General features: G+C 37.0%; 1 protein-coding gene across 2 annotated transcripts in view; it reads left to right on the forward strand.

Moving 5' to 3' along the window:
- The first annotated feature begins 561 nt into the window (after positions 1 to 561).
- The window catches only part of rgl1 (ral guanine nucleotide dissociation stimulator-like 1), a 28,074-nt gene continuing 10,589 nt past the window's right edge, over positions 562 to 18,046 (forward strand). The window contains exons 1-2 of one of the 2 annotated variants that reach the window (XM_051901911.1): positions 562 to 984; positions 16,840 to 16,950. In XM_051901911.1, the coding sequence (XP_051757871.1) occupies positions 850 to 984; positions 16,840 to 16,950 (246 nt within the window). In that variant the 5' untranslated portion in view covers positions 562 to 849. Of the gene's footprint in view, positions 985 to 13,683; positions 13,922 to 16,839; positions 16,951 to 18,046 lie in introns of those variants that run through there. The other variant, XM_051901913.1, reaches the window with a different exon arrangement.

Consider the following 18,046-nt stretch of genomic DNA (forward strand, 5'->3'; position numbering starts at 1 on the left):
TCTTTACTAACAGCTACTGCCTAACTGAGAAGACAGCAGATGACTCTATCACGTCGTCTTTCAACCCTTATGGCCCGTTTACATCAAGAACTATAACGATAATTATATTAGTGTCCACAATAATGCACAATATTGTTCTGTGTGCTGTCATTTTGTCGCCTGCTGCTTTAAATGCTTTTTAAAGTCAGGTGAATTCTGACTGGCTGCTAATGTTTTTATCATTCATCAGCTGCAAAAAAAATCTTTCTGAAAGTGATTCCAATGATATCGTTCCTCTGTGTATTGTTATCGTTATAGCTGTAATGTGAACATTCCCATATTCTCACAGAATTAAAATAAGCTTAAAAGAAACAAAACGATACTATAGTGTAGAAATTTACTAAAATAACACTATTTTGTTTAAACCTAGTTTCCCTCCTTCAACACGAGACCCCTTTTCTCTCTTTTCCTGTCTTTCCCTCTTTATGCACAATCTTGGTATTAGTGCAAGGGCAGGGCTTATTGCTCACCCCTCCTCCTACTTTGAAGAGAGAGAGAGAGAGAGAGAGAGAGAGAGAAAAAAAAACAATAGACTTTAATCACTCTTGTGGCCACAGCAGAGAAGCTGCCTACCTCTTCTCGAATTAGACTGACGTTGAAAGAGAGAGACTTTGTTTGTATGTGTTGGGAAACAGCAATTGTGGACTTCTAAACACAGATCTGTCAGACTTTTTCCACTTCACACGAACGGACAAAAGGGCTCTGGAATGCACCCCTGAGACAGACAGACACGTAAACACACAGGTCTTCATCACAGGAGCACCAGTTCTCTACAGCCCTGAGCATGTGTGGGCAACCTGGACGGGCATCATGATCTCACACTACCCGCTGGCATCGCTGCTCCCTTGGCCGCCCATTCCACACTGCCTGGACCTAGATGGAGAAGGTGGGGTGGCCCTGCAGAGGTACCAGCCACGGTCACCGGAGAGCAGCCCTCGATACTGGGTCAGTCACTTACATGTGTTTTAAGACTGCTGTGATGGTTTTGCTTGTTTAGTGGTTTACCTTTATTCGCAACAGCATGTAAATGGACTTTATCTAAGTTGGGCTATGTTGTTTGGGGTCTTTCAGAGATGATGAGAAGAATCAAAAGTTAAACAGTCAATGATTTGCGTTAAACTTAATTTGTGTTTGGCTTTTAGTCTGCATGAATTCTTAAGCATAGAAAGAATAAATTGTATACATGCATATGTCTGAAAGTTGCATTTCACCTTGCAATAGTTATGCTTTCAACTAATTGCTGGAATTTAGATTTATACTTAGTGTTTAGAAGCTGCAAATCCAATAAACATGCCAATATATATATTAAATAACACTAAACAAACAATATGCACTAATATATTCTATTCATTTTTAAAATATAGGCCTAGTTATGACTAATTACATATTATGTATCTTTAAGTACAACTTGTCATATGGACAACCAGTCAAAACTGATTTATATAAGCCATACAACACAGCACAGTAAATTGTAACCTGTTTGATTCACTAAAAATAACTTCTTAATACATAGAAAAGTCATTTGTTCGGGAATCAAACTACACTGGCATTGCTTTATGTTTTGATTCACTAAAAATAACTGGGAAGGGTATTCCAGCCAACGGTCGCCCTGTATGGATTCGGTTCACTAAAAAGAACCGGATCAAACGAGTCATTCATTCGAGAATTGGACTATACTGGTCTGGGGTGCGTTTCCCAAAGCCAACCATCATCGCAAGTTCCATCGTTAGACGTGTTTTCTGAATGTTTGTGTGTGATGACATCCTAAACTTGTTCATATCTAGCACTCATGTAACCTATTGTTTACCAAGTGCAATGCTGTGTCTATCTCTTGAATGTGAGCCAGTCCATTCAAGGAAGCTGAATCATCTTTAGAGGTGAAAAGGAAAAACAACAATGAATGTTTGCCTCAAGAAAGCCCCTAGCTATGTTTGGCCACATATAGCCTACGTTGACCAGCTGAATTTGTTAAGAGGATGGGGTGTGAGGTTGTGTGTAGCCTATGTGGTCGTGGTAATGTGTGTGGGGGTTCAGAGCGGGAAAAGCTCACTCTGTCAGCACTTTTTCAATAGTCACACACTGGAGCTGACCGCTGATGACTCTGTCTGACCAGCACTGACTAGAACACTGTGTTTCAATTCAGGGAAACAGCGTCATTGTATTATAGAAAAGGAGACTCAGCATCATAACATACTCACTGGAAGGAGAGCACAGATTTGGGCAGTAAGGTGGAATTATAAATGATGGATGCTGAGAGAGGGAGATGATAAGGGAATGAGAGTATATGTATGTGTTTGACAGCTCATGTTAAGTGTGGCTTCTTTTTTACAAAGGTTTATGTGTGAAAGGTAACTGTGTTGACCTATACCAGATTTGTCAAAAAAAATTGTAAGATTTGTCAAAACACATGCTAGGGGGTTTGTGGAAAAGTTAATAGAAAAAAATGTGATTTAAATAAAAAATACAAGTAAAATATAATATTTATCAATAAAAAAAGTAATAAAATATATAAAATATATTAGCTATTTTAAATTGTAATAATATTTCACAATTTTTACTGTTTTTGTTCAAATAAATGCACCCTTGATGAGCATAGGAGACGTTAAAGCATAAACATTGAGATCAACAAGTTTCTAAGCTCATGAGAAACATAAATGGCCCAAATTTTTACTGGTAGTATGTAACGTTCATGGAGAATAAGACATATAGTGAGATAAAGAGAGAGATCCATCCTTATCCAGCATCCTGTCTCAAGTCTCTTCCTCTCACACTGGAGAGTTTCCGAGTATTGTTCCTCTGACAGCTTATTGTTCCTCTGACAGTGAGGCCATAGAGAGCTCGCTCGTCACTTTACCCTACGCTCACCCATGGAGTCCAGTCCACACACATTTTCAACATAGTTCACACACACATGCACTCATTCACATCTATTCAAACACATTCAATTAAATACCAAACCCTCAAATTTGCGCACATACATGGACCAACACAAAATTACTTTGTCTCCCACAAACGTCCCACAGCTCTGAAACTCTCATTTCTCAATTATGCCATGTGGGACCCCTAGCCACCCTTCACCTCAGCCATGACATTCTCACTCACTCTCACTGTTCCCATTTCCAAGTTATCTTGGAATAACTTCACACCATTATTTTTCTCTTCCACAACTACTTCAAACTGGAAACCACCTAATCTGCTCATTCAGAGACAAGAGAAGGTTGCATAACGCTTCAGCTTTCAGGTTTATATCACTTAAAACATTTTACTACTTTACCGTACCTACATATCATTAACCTGCTTCGCAGTTACAAAACCTGGTTGTTAAATTTTGATAGGGCCTTAATGATCGTTAATGGCTTTGTTTTTGCGGCTTTAATGATGAAGATGGTGGCCAAAGTTCAAGTAAGAAGGGTCATGACGCTCTTCATCCCTCCCTGCACATTCTACCAGCCATAAATGCTGATATAGCTGCTGATTTTCTGCTTTACGCAGCAAAGCCTCGCCACAAACTTTTGTAGTCAAGTGATCAAGGACTGGGGTCAATGCACTTATATATTCAGCCTATATAGCACAGTCCTGTTGCTCACATTCACTCTGCAGAAGTCAATATGGGTCAGTGCCATAACACATTGAGGAAGCTGTGCGCAGACCGCAAGCGCGTGTCTGGAATTATGCTGAATATAGGAATCGCAAACTAAGCATTCTCCATTTCTGCATCACTTCTCTTTTCGTGATCAACTGTCTTTTGTGTGTGTTTGTTAAAAGTGACACTGATGGTTGGTTTCTAGCTGGTGTTTCCTTGCTTGCGCTCAGTGAGTCACGTGTTGTGATGGAGAATTCAATTCAGTAATTCAGTGTCAGTAAGTTTTGCAACTGCTAACAAGAAAGCACAAGGCCTAGAGCTTAAACAAGTGCTATAGTCATGAATGGTGGTTAGTGTTTCAGTAGAGATGTGGTGCTCATGTGGGAGATGCAGGTTCGAATCTGGCTTATGTTTCAATCCAGTTATCTCTCTCTCACCTTGATAATGTTCTGTCCCTTCCCTGCTGTCTCAAAAATGTGTAAATCAGGGCTTAACAATATGGTTGACTTACTGGGGCTGCTTTGAGACCAATAATTTTACATTAATTTACATGCATTTTATATGCCAACTTAAACATTTGGTTTTCTGTTATGCATTTTAGATTATTGTTATAAATTCTTCTTAAAATATCTTGCAAATATATATGTCTAGCAAATATATACAAAAAGTTTTGAGGTTGGTAAGACATGCTCAACAAGGCTGCATTTATTTGATCAAAAAATATTGTAAAATATTAGTACAGTTTAAAATAACTGTTTTCAATTTTAATATATTTTAAAATGTAATTTAATCATTCTAATATTTTTTTAATTTTGAATAGTAGTGTATATAGATAGGATGAATAGAGCTTTTTCTAATATTACATGCTCTTTAGGTGTTGTAGTATTATACATGGATAGCATTCTCCATAGATGTGTCAGTCTGCATGACTGCACTATTGAACATTTGGTTCAATGAGTATATGATAATGGAACATGTTGATAAACTGATAATATGACTTCTGTCACCCTCAGTCTGACATGACGCCTCAGGCTGAAGTCCAAAGGGGGCAAATCACTCAACTGGGGCAGAAAATGTATAACCCACATGTATAGAGCAAGGGGTTATACAGGGTATATCAGTGAATGCAAATATGTGTATATAGCATAATGGAGAAAGCAAGTGTGCGAGTAATGGTGTGTGCGTATGTGTGTGTGTGTTAGAGGTACTGTAAAGAGAGTGCTTGAGTGTGTGTGCCAATAAACTCTCATTCTGGGAGGTCTGTGAATCATCTTTGCTGTTGTAGATGACAGGTGTGGAACCACTCAGGTCAATGCAGCAGTTACACAAACACACACAGCCCTCTTTAGCCTCACACAGCAAAAAAAAAAAAAAAATCATTCCCTCTTTCCTGATCCCTGTCATGTGGCCTGGCTTACTGCTCCCTCTGTCAGAGAGGCAGGAAAAAAAAAAAGAAGGGATGAATGGAGGGGGCTGAGACTCGAGCAGACAAGGTCAGGCCCAGTGATGTCCACTGGCTAAGTTATTTAACTGTCTGATCAGCAAACACTCTTGACAGACCGAATCAGCAAAATCACATTCAGACAGATTGTCTGAAAGAGCTAGACAGTGACAGACAGACTATCTATCTATCTATCTATCTATCTATCTATCTATCTATCTATCTGTCTGTCTGTCTGTCTGTCCCTCCGTTCGTCCGTTCATCCGTCCGTCCATCCATACATCCATCCATCCATCCATCCATCCATCCATCTGTTTATGATTATGGTGGCAGATGGTTTTGCCAACATGGGGGTCCAAACCAGACTTACCACACTGGCTAATTAAAGCTTATTAGCTCTAGGTCAGAGGGGAAGATTGACGACACCCACTGACTCGCTGCAAACAACTGGCCACCATATTAGTCATCAAAGTCTGCTATCCAGGATTTTTGACCAATCCGAGAATATTAAACCCATACTTTAACGATTATGATAATCTTGCTGACTGTATAATCAGTCTGCCACAGTTCCTGTCAGGTTCTGTTATTATGATACACACAGGACAGACTTCTGGAAAAACAGATTTTTTTTTTATGTGAGGGGACTCCTTGCCAGCTGAGTATAGTTAAGATGTATGGCACAATATGTGTTGTTGTGTTTTGTTTTGTTTTTTTTTTACTGGTGAATGGCTACTAATTAATGACCAGATGACCCAGATGTTTCACGTAAATGTAGAAAAACATAATAAAATTAAGATTGAAAGAAAACACTGTTGGTAAATGATGGAGAAGGCTGCATCACACTGTATAAGACAGAATGAGAACTAACAAAAGGGAGAGTGACAGGTTTCTTGGATACAGTGTAAAGCATTTAAATTACCACTGGAGCATATCATGAATCTTAACAATAAAACTCTTGGCCATAAAATTATTGTTTATTCTTTTCTCTTCTCTGAAGTTGCCAACTCTGAGCAGAATCGTGTTACACTGCCCTCTGCTGGGAATTTAAAACAAAGGTATTGAGGTACATAAACACAGACACACACACACACTGTTCTCCACTTTCTCCACTTTCTCTCCTTCTCCAACACATGCACCATTCAGGAATGACGGTCGAGTTTTCGGTAAGCGTGTTTCTGTGAGAGTCCTTCACAGTACGCTTCCAGTCGTTTGAGGACGCTAACAGATGGTTTTACCACATATTTCACAATGACAGAGTTTCCACTGTGGGGTATTTTGCCTGTGCTTCTGGTGGTGCTCAGTGGGGAAGATGCTGCTCTCTTCTTGTTGTTTTGTTTCAGTTTTCTTTCATCTGAAAACCCCAGGAGCTACTCAAGAACTTTCAGTTCTTCATTAATCTCTGTCAGTTGGTTACAGTAATGTTATTGCAATATTAAGCTGTGTTGATTTATAAGGTGAAAAAAACCAACAGTTCAGTCAAAAAAAAAAAGAGAAAACAAATGAAATTAGCAAAAATATTTTTTTGTTTTGTTTGGAATGGAGTACTAGCATACTGCATTGTATACACACTGCCTACTTTTTTTTTTTTTTTTTTTTTTTTTTACAAAACAGACAGTATGCATTGAAACTCATTGAAAGTTGCATTATGGGATACAGTATTCCACGCAGTGTGCTTTGGCTGTTTACTGCACATTTTTGGCAAATGTTATAGGTCATTTAAGGTATTGTGAGAAATTTGCATACTTCGAAAAAGTGCACATACTGCAGAAAGATTAGTTTGGGGTGAGTATTAATACTTTTATTTAACACGGACACATTAAATTAATCAAAAGTGAAAGTAAAGACATTTATAATGTTACAAAAGATTTCTATTTCAAATAAATGCTGTTCTTTTGAACTTTGTATTCATCAAAGAATCCTGAAAAAAAAATGTATTATGGTTTCACAAAAATATTCGATAATTATAAGAAATGTTTCACTATTGTTTTAAATTGTCATTAAAATTGTAATAATATTTCACAATATTACTATTTTTCCTGTTTTTTTGTTGTTTTTTTTAATAAATAAATGCAGCATAAAACTTTTTATTTTTTTTAAATGCTGACCCCAAACTTTTGAACAGTAATGTGTATGCTTTTACAAGCACATCCAGTGATTTCTGTTGCATTAGACTGTGTTGATTTCTTGTGAATTTGATAAAAGTGCATAATGAAAATGATCACATGGTATCATGACAACAAGAGATTGCAGATTCTTGAGAACTGTGAATCACTGATTACAGTTAATCTTAAGCTTTTTTATCACTGCTACAAATAACAATGTCTAAGAAGAACTTGTGTTGCCTGGCACGTCAAAACCATTGAAGGTCTCCTCCCAGCGCCCTCTAGCTCCAGCTCTCTCTGCCTGCGTCAGCTCGGCTTATAACTCTTCTGGTGACGCTAGTGCTACACAGCAGTTCAAAATCTGACCGTAAATCTCCCTATACATACACAGAATGGGCTAAAGCTGCATTTTCTCTATCCCTCAGGTTTTTGCGAGTGCCTTTGGCAGTGTAGACATGATAACTGACCCTTCAGTCAGGTACAATGACGACAGGCACATAGATTTGGGAGGCTGCAGGCAGGAAGTGGGAGATTTCCTGGAATGTGTGTTTTTTCCCCCCACAGTGGTGCAATAACAGTGCTCTCGTTACTCATGTCGATGTGTTCCATAGCTTCACAGGCCCTGTGTGTGTGTGTTTACATGTGTGTGTTTATGTGTATTTGTGTGTGTGAGTCCACCACAGGAGGAGAGACTGACTGGAGACTGTGATTGTACTCTAGGGAGGTTTAGACTCAGTATGTCTCCATTGGTGTCGACAGGACAGATATCCTCAGCCACCCTATAGGGGTCTAAACATGCTCCCTAAGATTCCCTCTGTTTCCTAAGCCCATCCCCCATGCCTCACCACCTGAAACTAAACACCAGGAAAACAAATTAAACATTTTGCTCTGTGAGTGTCTATATTGGTAAATTAAAGGGATCGCTCACCCAGAAATGAAAACTATGTCATCATTTACTCACCATCATTTTTCCAAACCTGTATGATTTTTTTAATTTTTCCTCTTTTCCATTCAATGAAAGTGAATGGTAAAAAGGGGCTGTTGCGCTTCAAACAAGACAAAAGTACCATAATATTGATCCATCACATAAGAACCAATGACGCTTGACGTCATTAATGTCAAATCTGGTGTGAGATGTCCTGATGCACTTAAATTTACAGTAACACTTTAGTTTAGGGTCCAATTCTCATTATTAACAAGTTGCTTGCATATTACTAGGATATTGGCTGTTTATTAGTACTTATAAAGCACATATTAATGCCTAAACCTAACAACTACCTTACCAAGTATTAATAAGCAGTAATTTGGAGATTATTGAGGCAAAAGTCATAGTTAATAGTTAGTTAATAGTGAGAATTGGACTCTAATCTAAAGTGTAACCAAATTTACTTAAAACACATGCCTCGCAAAGTTTATTTAGTTTTTTATTTGTTCTAATCTTCTTACAATTTCCAGGAATTAATATATAAGCCATTCAAATGGTTATGTTCTGTTTTAATGTCATTGTGTTCTATTTTCCCTGTACCAGTTTGCCTTTTTCTTATTAGTTTCCATAGTTTCTAATTAATCATGCATCTGTTTCTGTTCATTTCATTAGCTCTCCTTTATTTAAGACCCTTAGTTTCCTCAGTTCACTGTTCTGTATCGTCGTTGTTATACACTGTAAAAAGTAATACGCTCTATCTACTCTATCTAAAATTGTGGCAGCAGATTACAAACAATATCATTAATTAAATTCAACATATAAAAATTGAGTTAGAATTCATGAAATTAATTCCTTAAAAGTTAACCATTTAAATTGTGTAAAATTAGCAAACACCATTACAAAAACCACAAACTGACATAAAAAGCAAAGAGTGAAACTGGCCAACTAAACGAAACACTGATCAGTTTACTCGTTTTAAATGGTTGACATTTAAGGAATTAATTTGATTAATTCTAACTCAATTATATTTGTTTAATTTAATTAATGATATTGTTTGTAATCTGTTGCCAAAATTTCATGGAGTAGATATAGTGTATTACTTTTAACAGGGTATTGTGGTTGTGATATATTTCCTGAAGATACTTCTAAGTGTTTCTTGTTTGAATTTGATTTTGTTTATTATCTCCTTTGTTGTGCACCCATTACGTGACAAAAAGTCTGTAAGATTTTTTAATGTCTTTGAAAATTGTCACACACGCTCACCAACACTACATTTATTAGATCAAAAACAGTAAAAACAGTAATATTGTGAAATATTATTACAATTTAAAATAACTGTTTTCAGTTTTATTTTAAAATGTAATTTATTCCTGTGATAGCAAAGCTGAATTTTCAGCAGCCATTACTCCAGTCTTCCGTGTCACATGATCCTTCAGAAATCATTCTGATATGCTTATTTAAAGCTCAAGAAATATTTCTTATTATTATCATCAACTTTGAAAACAGTTGTGGTAATATTTTTGAGGAAACCATGACACATTTTTTCAGGATTTTTTGAAGAATAGAAAGCATTTATTAAAAAACACTAAATACTAAGCATATATTAAATAACATTTTCACATTTCCTTTCCTTAGAAGAAAGAAAATCATTTAACAGATCAAAAAGTTTTCAAGTGGAATAAATGATAACAAAATTTTAATTTTGGCAAACTATTTAGTGGTCGATCAACAAAGATTTTTCAATAACACCTCCTAAACTTTTACATTTAGTTCCCACACCTTGAATGTAATCAAATGATACAGTATGTTTCCTTTAGAGATTGGCATCACTACTGATGTAGTGGTGTTGTGCGCTTATTGCATATAGATACACACTATCTCTATCTATTCCCTAGGGCTATAGCTGTGTATGAGATCAGAGGCGTGTGTGTGTGTGCGTCAGCCGGGTCCAGCCCAAGCGCCTGCCATTTGTCAGGGCTTGTTGTCGTGCACTGCAATGACATCACTCCCTTTTGAGCGCAAACAGCTGTCCCTTGAGGGGGACCAAAAGGTCACGACCTCTCCCACTGCTCCTCCACGCTTCCCAGAACCCCCGAGGAGCAGCCGAGCAGAGGACACCCAGTCAGACTGGCCTGGGAACTGGAGCGAATCCCAGAGAATGAGGGTTTCCCCTCTGGAGCCCCACTGCCCTCGCTGACCAGCCTTCTCTGAACGGACCACTCCTCTGTATTTAGGAGGGGGTCTCTGCTTAAACACACTTCACTTTATTGAATTTGTTGTGACTGTAGACAGCTAATGGTGCATGACGTTGAGAGTGAGATTGTGTGGTTTGAGGGAGTCATGTGATAGGTTGTCTCCTATGGTTACTTGCATGCACTTTTACTAATACAGTCTTGGCCCTGGTTTCCAGAACATTAACCACAGTCTAGGGCTGCATCCAAAATCTTAAAAATGCTGCCTTCGGAGGATGCATTCCAAGGTAGGAAAGCATCAGGGCATGTCCGAATCCAATGTTAGCTTCATTTCATGTCTCCTGAGATACCTTCATCTGATTGATTTTTGAAGGCAGCATAGATGTATCCTTCGCTGCCTTTGATATCCCACATTCCTGTGTGTTCCATTCTGTGGCAGTTAAGCTAAAAAATAAAGATGGCGTCTGAAAGTTGCGATTGGTGGTTAGTTTGTGTGTAAATGTACGTTTTTGACCAATGTTTTCCAATTTTTATGTAATTTCTAGTGAGAAATTACTATTGTAGTAATTAATATTCTCTTAGTTATCACCAAAGCTCTCTCTATTTTGCTGTAGATCATTAAACCGTTACTCTGCCTCAGAAATCTGTCCAAAATCAGTTGCATGAGGTACCTTCATGTGCAAACGCTGCAAGCTGCGAGGCAACAAGTCAGCTGCCTACGATTACGGACACAGCCTCCGTCTAGGATATTAACCACAGGGAATAACCATAGCGCTTGACCAAATTCCATGTCAATGGAATTTATAGATCGAAAAATTATGATTTGCTCTTGGACTAGACTGAACAAACTTTTTGGTTTTATTTTATTTAAGGTGCATTCAGAAGCAACCTTTAAAAATACCATATAAAACTAAAGTTAATTATTTATTTTTGACATTTTAAGTATCTTCTAACACAGAAAAAGTTCTGATGTTCCCCAGAACAGCTTTTTGTAAAAGATACATTTGATCTAATTTCATTTAAATTTTATGTACATTTTTTTATTTGAACTATTCCATCAACTCCAAATAAATCAGAAGACATAGGACAAAAAATATGCAAACTTTAGGGAAAAAAAGCTAACTGGCAACCTGAAATCAATTAAAAAAATTAAAAAGATATATTAATCTACTGTAGTAAATTTCTGTTAGTGTTTTATCAGTTGCACTAGGCTAACCTAATTGGGTTTGGAAAGTCCTCCTGAAACGCCCCATTTGTTAACATTAGTTAAGTAACACGACCTGAAGTTCACATGAACTATAAAGTTCACTACCTGAACTACTTCTAAAGCATTTATTAATATTAATAAATGTTAATTATTAATACATTATTAAAATCAAATTTTGTATCTGTTAATATTATTTAATGGATCTGAGTTAACATGAACTAACAATGAACAGTTGGATTTTTATTAACTAATGTTAAAAAAGATGTATAAATATTGCCGCTCATTGTTAGTTAATGCATTAACTAATGTTAACTAATGGGACCATATTGTAAAGTGCTACCATTATCGCTGACTGGCTTTTTCACATGCACCTCTACACCCAAAATCAAACCCATGATCGTACTATCGCCACCTTATCCTGTACTGTCCATTTAGTTCAAATATTCTCTGCTGAATGGCTAATGACAGAATAGTCAATCTAATATAAACTTTAAATGTTTGTGATTGAGCAAGATTGCCTGTAAAATGTGTTTAGCTTGAGGAAATACTCTTTGAATCTGTCTTCATAAAACTAGCCCGTGACGTTTATGATCTCACCACTGGCCTTGTTAAGATAGAACTGAAGGGCAAAGAGTATTGAACTGCTTTCTATTGTGTTCCCTACTGTGGCTGCATGAATGATCACACTGATTCTCTATGGCGTCTTAATTGCCCTTTAGGAAGCTTACGTGTATAGCTGGAATGAGAACCCAAGTGTGTGAGTGTGTGAGTAAAGGGCCACATGACACCTGCTGATTTCAACCTTGTCTCCACTAGGTTCCTGCGTTCATACAAATGAAAATCCAGACGTCCTGCACATAAGGGATAAAGGAAAATCCCTCAATCTAGACAATACAGCGTCAGCCTTCCTCATATTGTCTCTGAGTTAGGGCTGTAACCACTATAGACAATGAGGGGGACAGATTTCTCCTCCCCCCCCCAAATAATTAATAATGGTCAAATTGTTCCACCAATATTTGATTTGATATTCCTGATGCTACTTTGCTGCACCTCATTATTCTCCTTAGGTTGACAAAAAGTTTTAAAAGTAAAATTTTTAGGCTGGTCTGTCTCTGCGGTCTAACAGTGCTTGTCAATGTCAAAGTGATTAATAAGGACAGTCAAATCAAAGAAAGGGCTTTACTGTTCACAGAAGCCAAACATGAATTCCAGCGTGACGTTTCAGTTTTAACAGGGAAAGAGAGCGAAGATGTACAGCTAAACATTTAATGTTTAACAACTGTTTTTCTATAGTAATGTTAAATGGCCAACAGTAATATCCAGTGATACATAACTTTTTTTTGTCAATTTTTGCCATTTTTAATTTAAATCATGTAAATGATCCATGTAATTCTTAACAAAATGTGATGAGACAAGAAACATTTTTTTCCCAAATATTAGGCATGCGTTTGAGAGTGAATGTAAGTGTATTTTAAAATGAAGATAATATTTGCAAATAGTTTAAATTGACTACAAAAAATAAAACTAATATTTTAAATAAAAATAACATTACAACCCCCTACCACCACTAAAAAAATTCAATCCCATCAGAAACCTTCCATCTTGATCAATTTGACAGATTAAAAAATATTTTATCTTTCATTTCAATGACATGATGATTATTATATTTTTTAGTAACTACAGCCATGACCATAAGTGATGAATTGTTCACCTAAACTACCAAATTCCACCATTCTGCAATTGGCCTGCATATGGCACTGACCTTTTTTGACCTTTTGGTAGTTTGACAGCTGCATTCACTATCCATTAGGCCTATATGAAAAAAACAAAACAAAACAATAAAACATTCTGCTAAACATCTACTTGTGTTTCACAACCATAATACGATTTTGGTGCCACATGAAGGTGAGTAAAATAATGACAATATATATATATATATATATATATATATATATATTTTTTTTTTTTTTTTTTTTTTTTTTTTTTTGCGTGCACTGTCACTTTAACTTCTCTGGAATTTATTTGTTTTCTTAGTGTTAACATTCTAATGCGAATCTAAATATATTTTGATTAAGAATCAAAAGTTATATATAAAAAAAACGTACACAAAATTTCATAATGATAAAAAGAAAGAAATCAAAGTACTAAAGAGGGAGGGAGTGAGAGAGAGTGCAGTGGGCGGAGTTGTGTCATTTACTAAGCGGGGGTGGACTGCAGAGCAGAGGGAGCGAGGGGAGCAGCTTGAGGCTCCATCCGTGACGGACTATGTGTGTGCGCTGAAGGAGGACAATTCACACAGGACAGCTCTGCAATTCACACAGATATCTTGAAAACATTTTACCCTTTCTCGCTGGACTTGGGCTGTGTTCTAATGCCGCTACCGGACGATGAGAGAGGCCCTCACCATGAAATTCGCTTGGAAAGCTAAAATGGTAAGAAGTTGCGTTTGCCTCCTGCACACTGTTGATTTTGCGGCTTTGAGCTTCTAGAGAGAAAGACGGGAGAGGGAGGGGGAAAGAGAGCTTGGAGTGGAGGATAAAGAAAGAGTTTGGGAGGGGAGGAGGTCGTGGGGAATACAAATAATGATTTTAGATCACATTTTATTACAATACTGTATCGCGCTCGTCTGTTTATCATACACGCGCTGACTTTGGATCTGAGAGTCTCCACGTAGGCGGCGGTTCCCGTTAGTTTCTCGCTCTAGAAATACTTCTACTTTTGTGATGAACAGCCTCCAGGCTCTGCAGACGAAAACAAAGCGGGCAGATGGGCTTAAACCCACTTGTTATTGTTGTTATCGGTGAGGGATTGTTTCTCATGGACTTTGGGGTTGTGTTGTTTTTGTATGCAGGCTGTAGGGGGTAGAAAACGTCTCTGTTTGGGATGATAACATGGTCAGCATCCTTTCATTGTTTGTTTACATGACTTTTAGGGACCTAAACAAATTATGTCCCACAGCCATTCATTGCTACAATGCTTTTTCAGGACTTTCAATGTTGTTTAATAAAAACATAGTCTATATTTTATGTGTTTTTAGGACAACTTACCTGACCACATAAAGTATTATAGTCCATTTTAATTGAGAAAGTTTATTAAAACTTTATTTGCGTGATTGTTTATCAGAGCATCAATACAGGCTATATTTACATATTAGGAAGACACGCTTTCTATACATTTCTATGCAGTATTTTTCATCATTTTATTGTGTTCCATGGGAGTTGAACCCTTAGAACTGGTATTGCTCTTTAATAATAATAATAATAATAAAATTCTAAATCGAGCAACAGCAAACATTTAAATACAAATAATAAATATGAATTAAATATGGTTATAAATAAAATAATAAGACAGTAATAAAAAATAATAACAATTTACAAAACGATAGAATAAAATTTAATAAAATTAACTAGTTAACATAAACCTGACCTCAAAGAGCTCCTATCTAATCCTACGAATCACATCATGTGGTCACAATTACTAGTACTCAACTTGTTTTATTTCAGAGAAAAACTATTTTGTTTCCTCATGTAGTCCCACCCTCTCCAATATCTGCCTGTACCGCTGAGCAGGCTTTAAAAGCCGCTTTGGAAAACATTTCGTCCAGTACAAAGGAGCAGCACAGTGCATAGACTGTGGACTCGGCAGGGTCCGGGCAGCGGGTATGCAGACCTCCTACCATTGTTTTTGAGTGCAAACTGCATGACTCATCCAGCTGAGTATTTATCTGAGCGCACTGTACAGGAAACGGCCCAGAAAATAAAGACAGACTGATCCACTTCATTCCAGGGACAGTTACTCTTTCAGCCGCATAAATCTGCAGACATAGTCTGGATGTGCTGCAGTAGTGAAAAGACTCAGTAGGCCGATGTTTTAAATGTCAAGGTTGATGACTTTGAAAGGAATGTACAGATGTGTACTTTTAAAACTATAAACACACCCATGTAACTAAATGTTCAAGATTAGAGGGTACCAAATAAAAAAAATCATCACTTTGAAATCCAGAGCCTTTTTTACTGAGTTTTACTGAGGATCAAAAATACTTTTTGGTACCCAAGACAGCTGAATGCACTTGTTGGCATGGCTTTGGCTGAATTCACATAGAAATACACACTAGGCAATAAGGTCTTCTGACTTTCACAGTAATTCCAAGGACAGGTCCATGATGCCATAGTGCAGCCTGACTTTTTCCAGACTTCTGGAATCTTGTTGGAAAAAAGTCTGGTGACGTCGTTAGTGAAACAGCAATATTTCACAAATTCTTTTAGGTAAATTTGTGTGTGTGTGTGTGTGTGTGTGTGTGTGTGTGTGTGTGTGTTTTTGTTTACTTATTTAAAAGCATTATTTTTATTTCTCCTTTTCTAATTTATTTGCACTCTAAGAAGGACATTTGTCTTTAAAATCATCATAAAATGAAAATTTCTAAATTTGTTATCAATTTTATTGTAAATTAATCATCCATGCATATTTTAAAAAAGTAATTTTTATTTTTTAATTGAAATGTCATAACTGTATCTTCCAGTGAGACAACAGACTTTTCTCTGCTGATTTATGCAGGACTTCTCCAGTCATTTGTCTTCATAAACCCAACCTTTTCTTACAATCAACTGCAAGCTTGCATTCAGATCTGCCTCCATCCAATCAACATCAGATAAATCCAAGCCCCCGCCCTACTTTTTTTTTCCTTTTTGATAAGCCGTTTCACTCAGATGTATGTCAAAATATGAAAGAAAAGATCTGACTTTAATGGAGATGATAGACAGAGATATTTTGGATATAAGAGACTATGCAGGGTTTCATATATTACAGCTCTACTTTATTAATATTGACTGAAGAGGAGGGCAGAATTTATCAAAATTCTCTGTCTGACAGTTTAATATGAACGTTAAGCTGTGCACAGCCTAAAAGACTCCACTCGCCCAGACACTTAATGCTGGTCATCACATTATACTGTTTGTATTTGTGTGTGTGGGTGTGGGTGTGTGTGACTGACTGAGAAAGCATATGCGTGTGTATGTTTATAGACTTCTCTGAGTTTGGTTTTTGAACTCCAAGGCTGGATGGAGAAATCCTTCCCTGTTAAGAATCTGTAAAAGCTCTTAGGCTGATTTTTAAAACCCCATGCCAGCTCTGATCTCATTTTCTCTCTCTCCCCCCTCTCTCTGTGTGTCTCCTTCCTCCAAATGAGTTATCATTTTCTCTCCTCCGCACACCCTATCATGTCTGTCATTCTTTTGATACTAAAATTTAAAGCCAGGGTTCCTGTTTATGCCGAACTGAGACTTATTGTTCCCTTAGTTTTACTCCACAACATTCAAAATGGTGTAACATTGATTTTTTTCTCCCTCTACAGAGCTCTGTACAGGACTGGGGAGAGGAGGTCGAGGAAGGGGCCATATACAACGTGACGCTAAAGAGGGTCCAAATCCAGCAGGCGGCTAACAAAGGCGCAAGATGGCTGGGGGTGAGTGGAGGCCTTTGATCTGAATGCACTTCCACTCTTATTTAAAGAAACACTTCGGCTGCCCATGCTGGGCTGGCCAGACAGTAGGGCATATTAAGGGTGACCATGTAAAGCTTTTTATGGTTTACGGAAGTATTTTATTTGTGGGGTTCTTATAGCGTTCTAGTCATTAGTCTTCATGGTTATAGCATTGCACATAAAACTTTATATAGGGTTGTTTGTTTGGTAAAAGCTTGGTTCACCCAAAAATGATCATGTCACATTCATGTCATTCAAAAACCTGTATGACTTACTTTATTCTACACAAAAGAAGATTATTTTGAAAAAATGTTTTTCAATCATGTTGTTTTGGACCCCATTGGCTTTATTTGTATGGACAAAAACAGTTCCTCCTTTGTGTTTTCCTCAATGTTATAGCTATTTATCATGTGTTTTAGTGACAGCAAAACATTAAACTCAGTCCTCTGTTGCAAACGTTTTCAACCAAAAATTTGCTGCATGAGTTTCAAAGTTTATACAACATTGTTATTTTATGAAGCCATGCTGTTATGGCTCCATTCCGAATTACAGCGGTGAATATGGTATAATATGTTGCTTTAACCTCGAATAACTTTTTCCATATTGTTAACACCCTTCTGAAAACAAAGCACTTATGAGCTGATGTGATTTCCATAGGGCTTTAGTTTGTTGTAACACGTTTCTACATCGAATGGGTGTATAGTGAAAAACACCTTCATCAAAATCATTCAATAAATGTGACATTCATGATAATGCTGATTTCAGAAGCCAGTTTACTTTACAGTAATCATGCTGCAAAATTGAAATGCCGATTTGATTGACGTTGCAGTTAAAGGAAGGCACATGTTTTACATTCGGACAGCAGTTAGAGCCCTGTTTTAGAGAGGTCACAGTGCTTAATGTTTGACCTAGTTTTGGCTACTGCAACTCAATCACTTTATTTGTTGCTCTAAAAGATTTAGTATTCTTGCTTTTCCACTGATACAGTGTTATTTTAGTATCATTGAGTTTTTATTAATATTTTAAGTCAGTTTTTATTTTTATATTTTCTGTTTTCATTTTAATGTTGTGTGTTTTT

The sequence above is a fragment of the Ctenopharyngodon idella genome, chromosome 8, assembly GCF_019924925.1.
Source record: "Ctenopharyngodon idella isolate HZGC_01 chromosome 8, HZGC01, whole genome shotgun sequence".
NCBI classification, from domain to species: domain Eukaryota; kingdom Metazoa; phylum Chordata; class Actinopteri; order Cypriniformes; family Xenocyprididae; genus Ctenopharyngodon; species Ctenopharyngodon idella.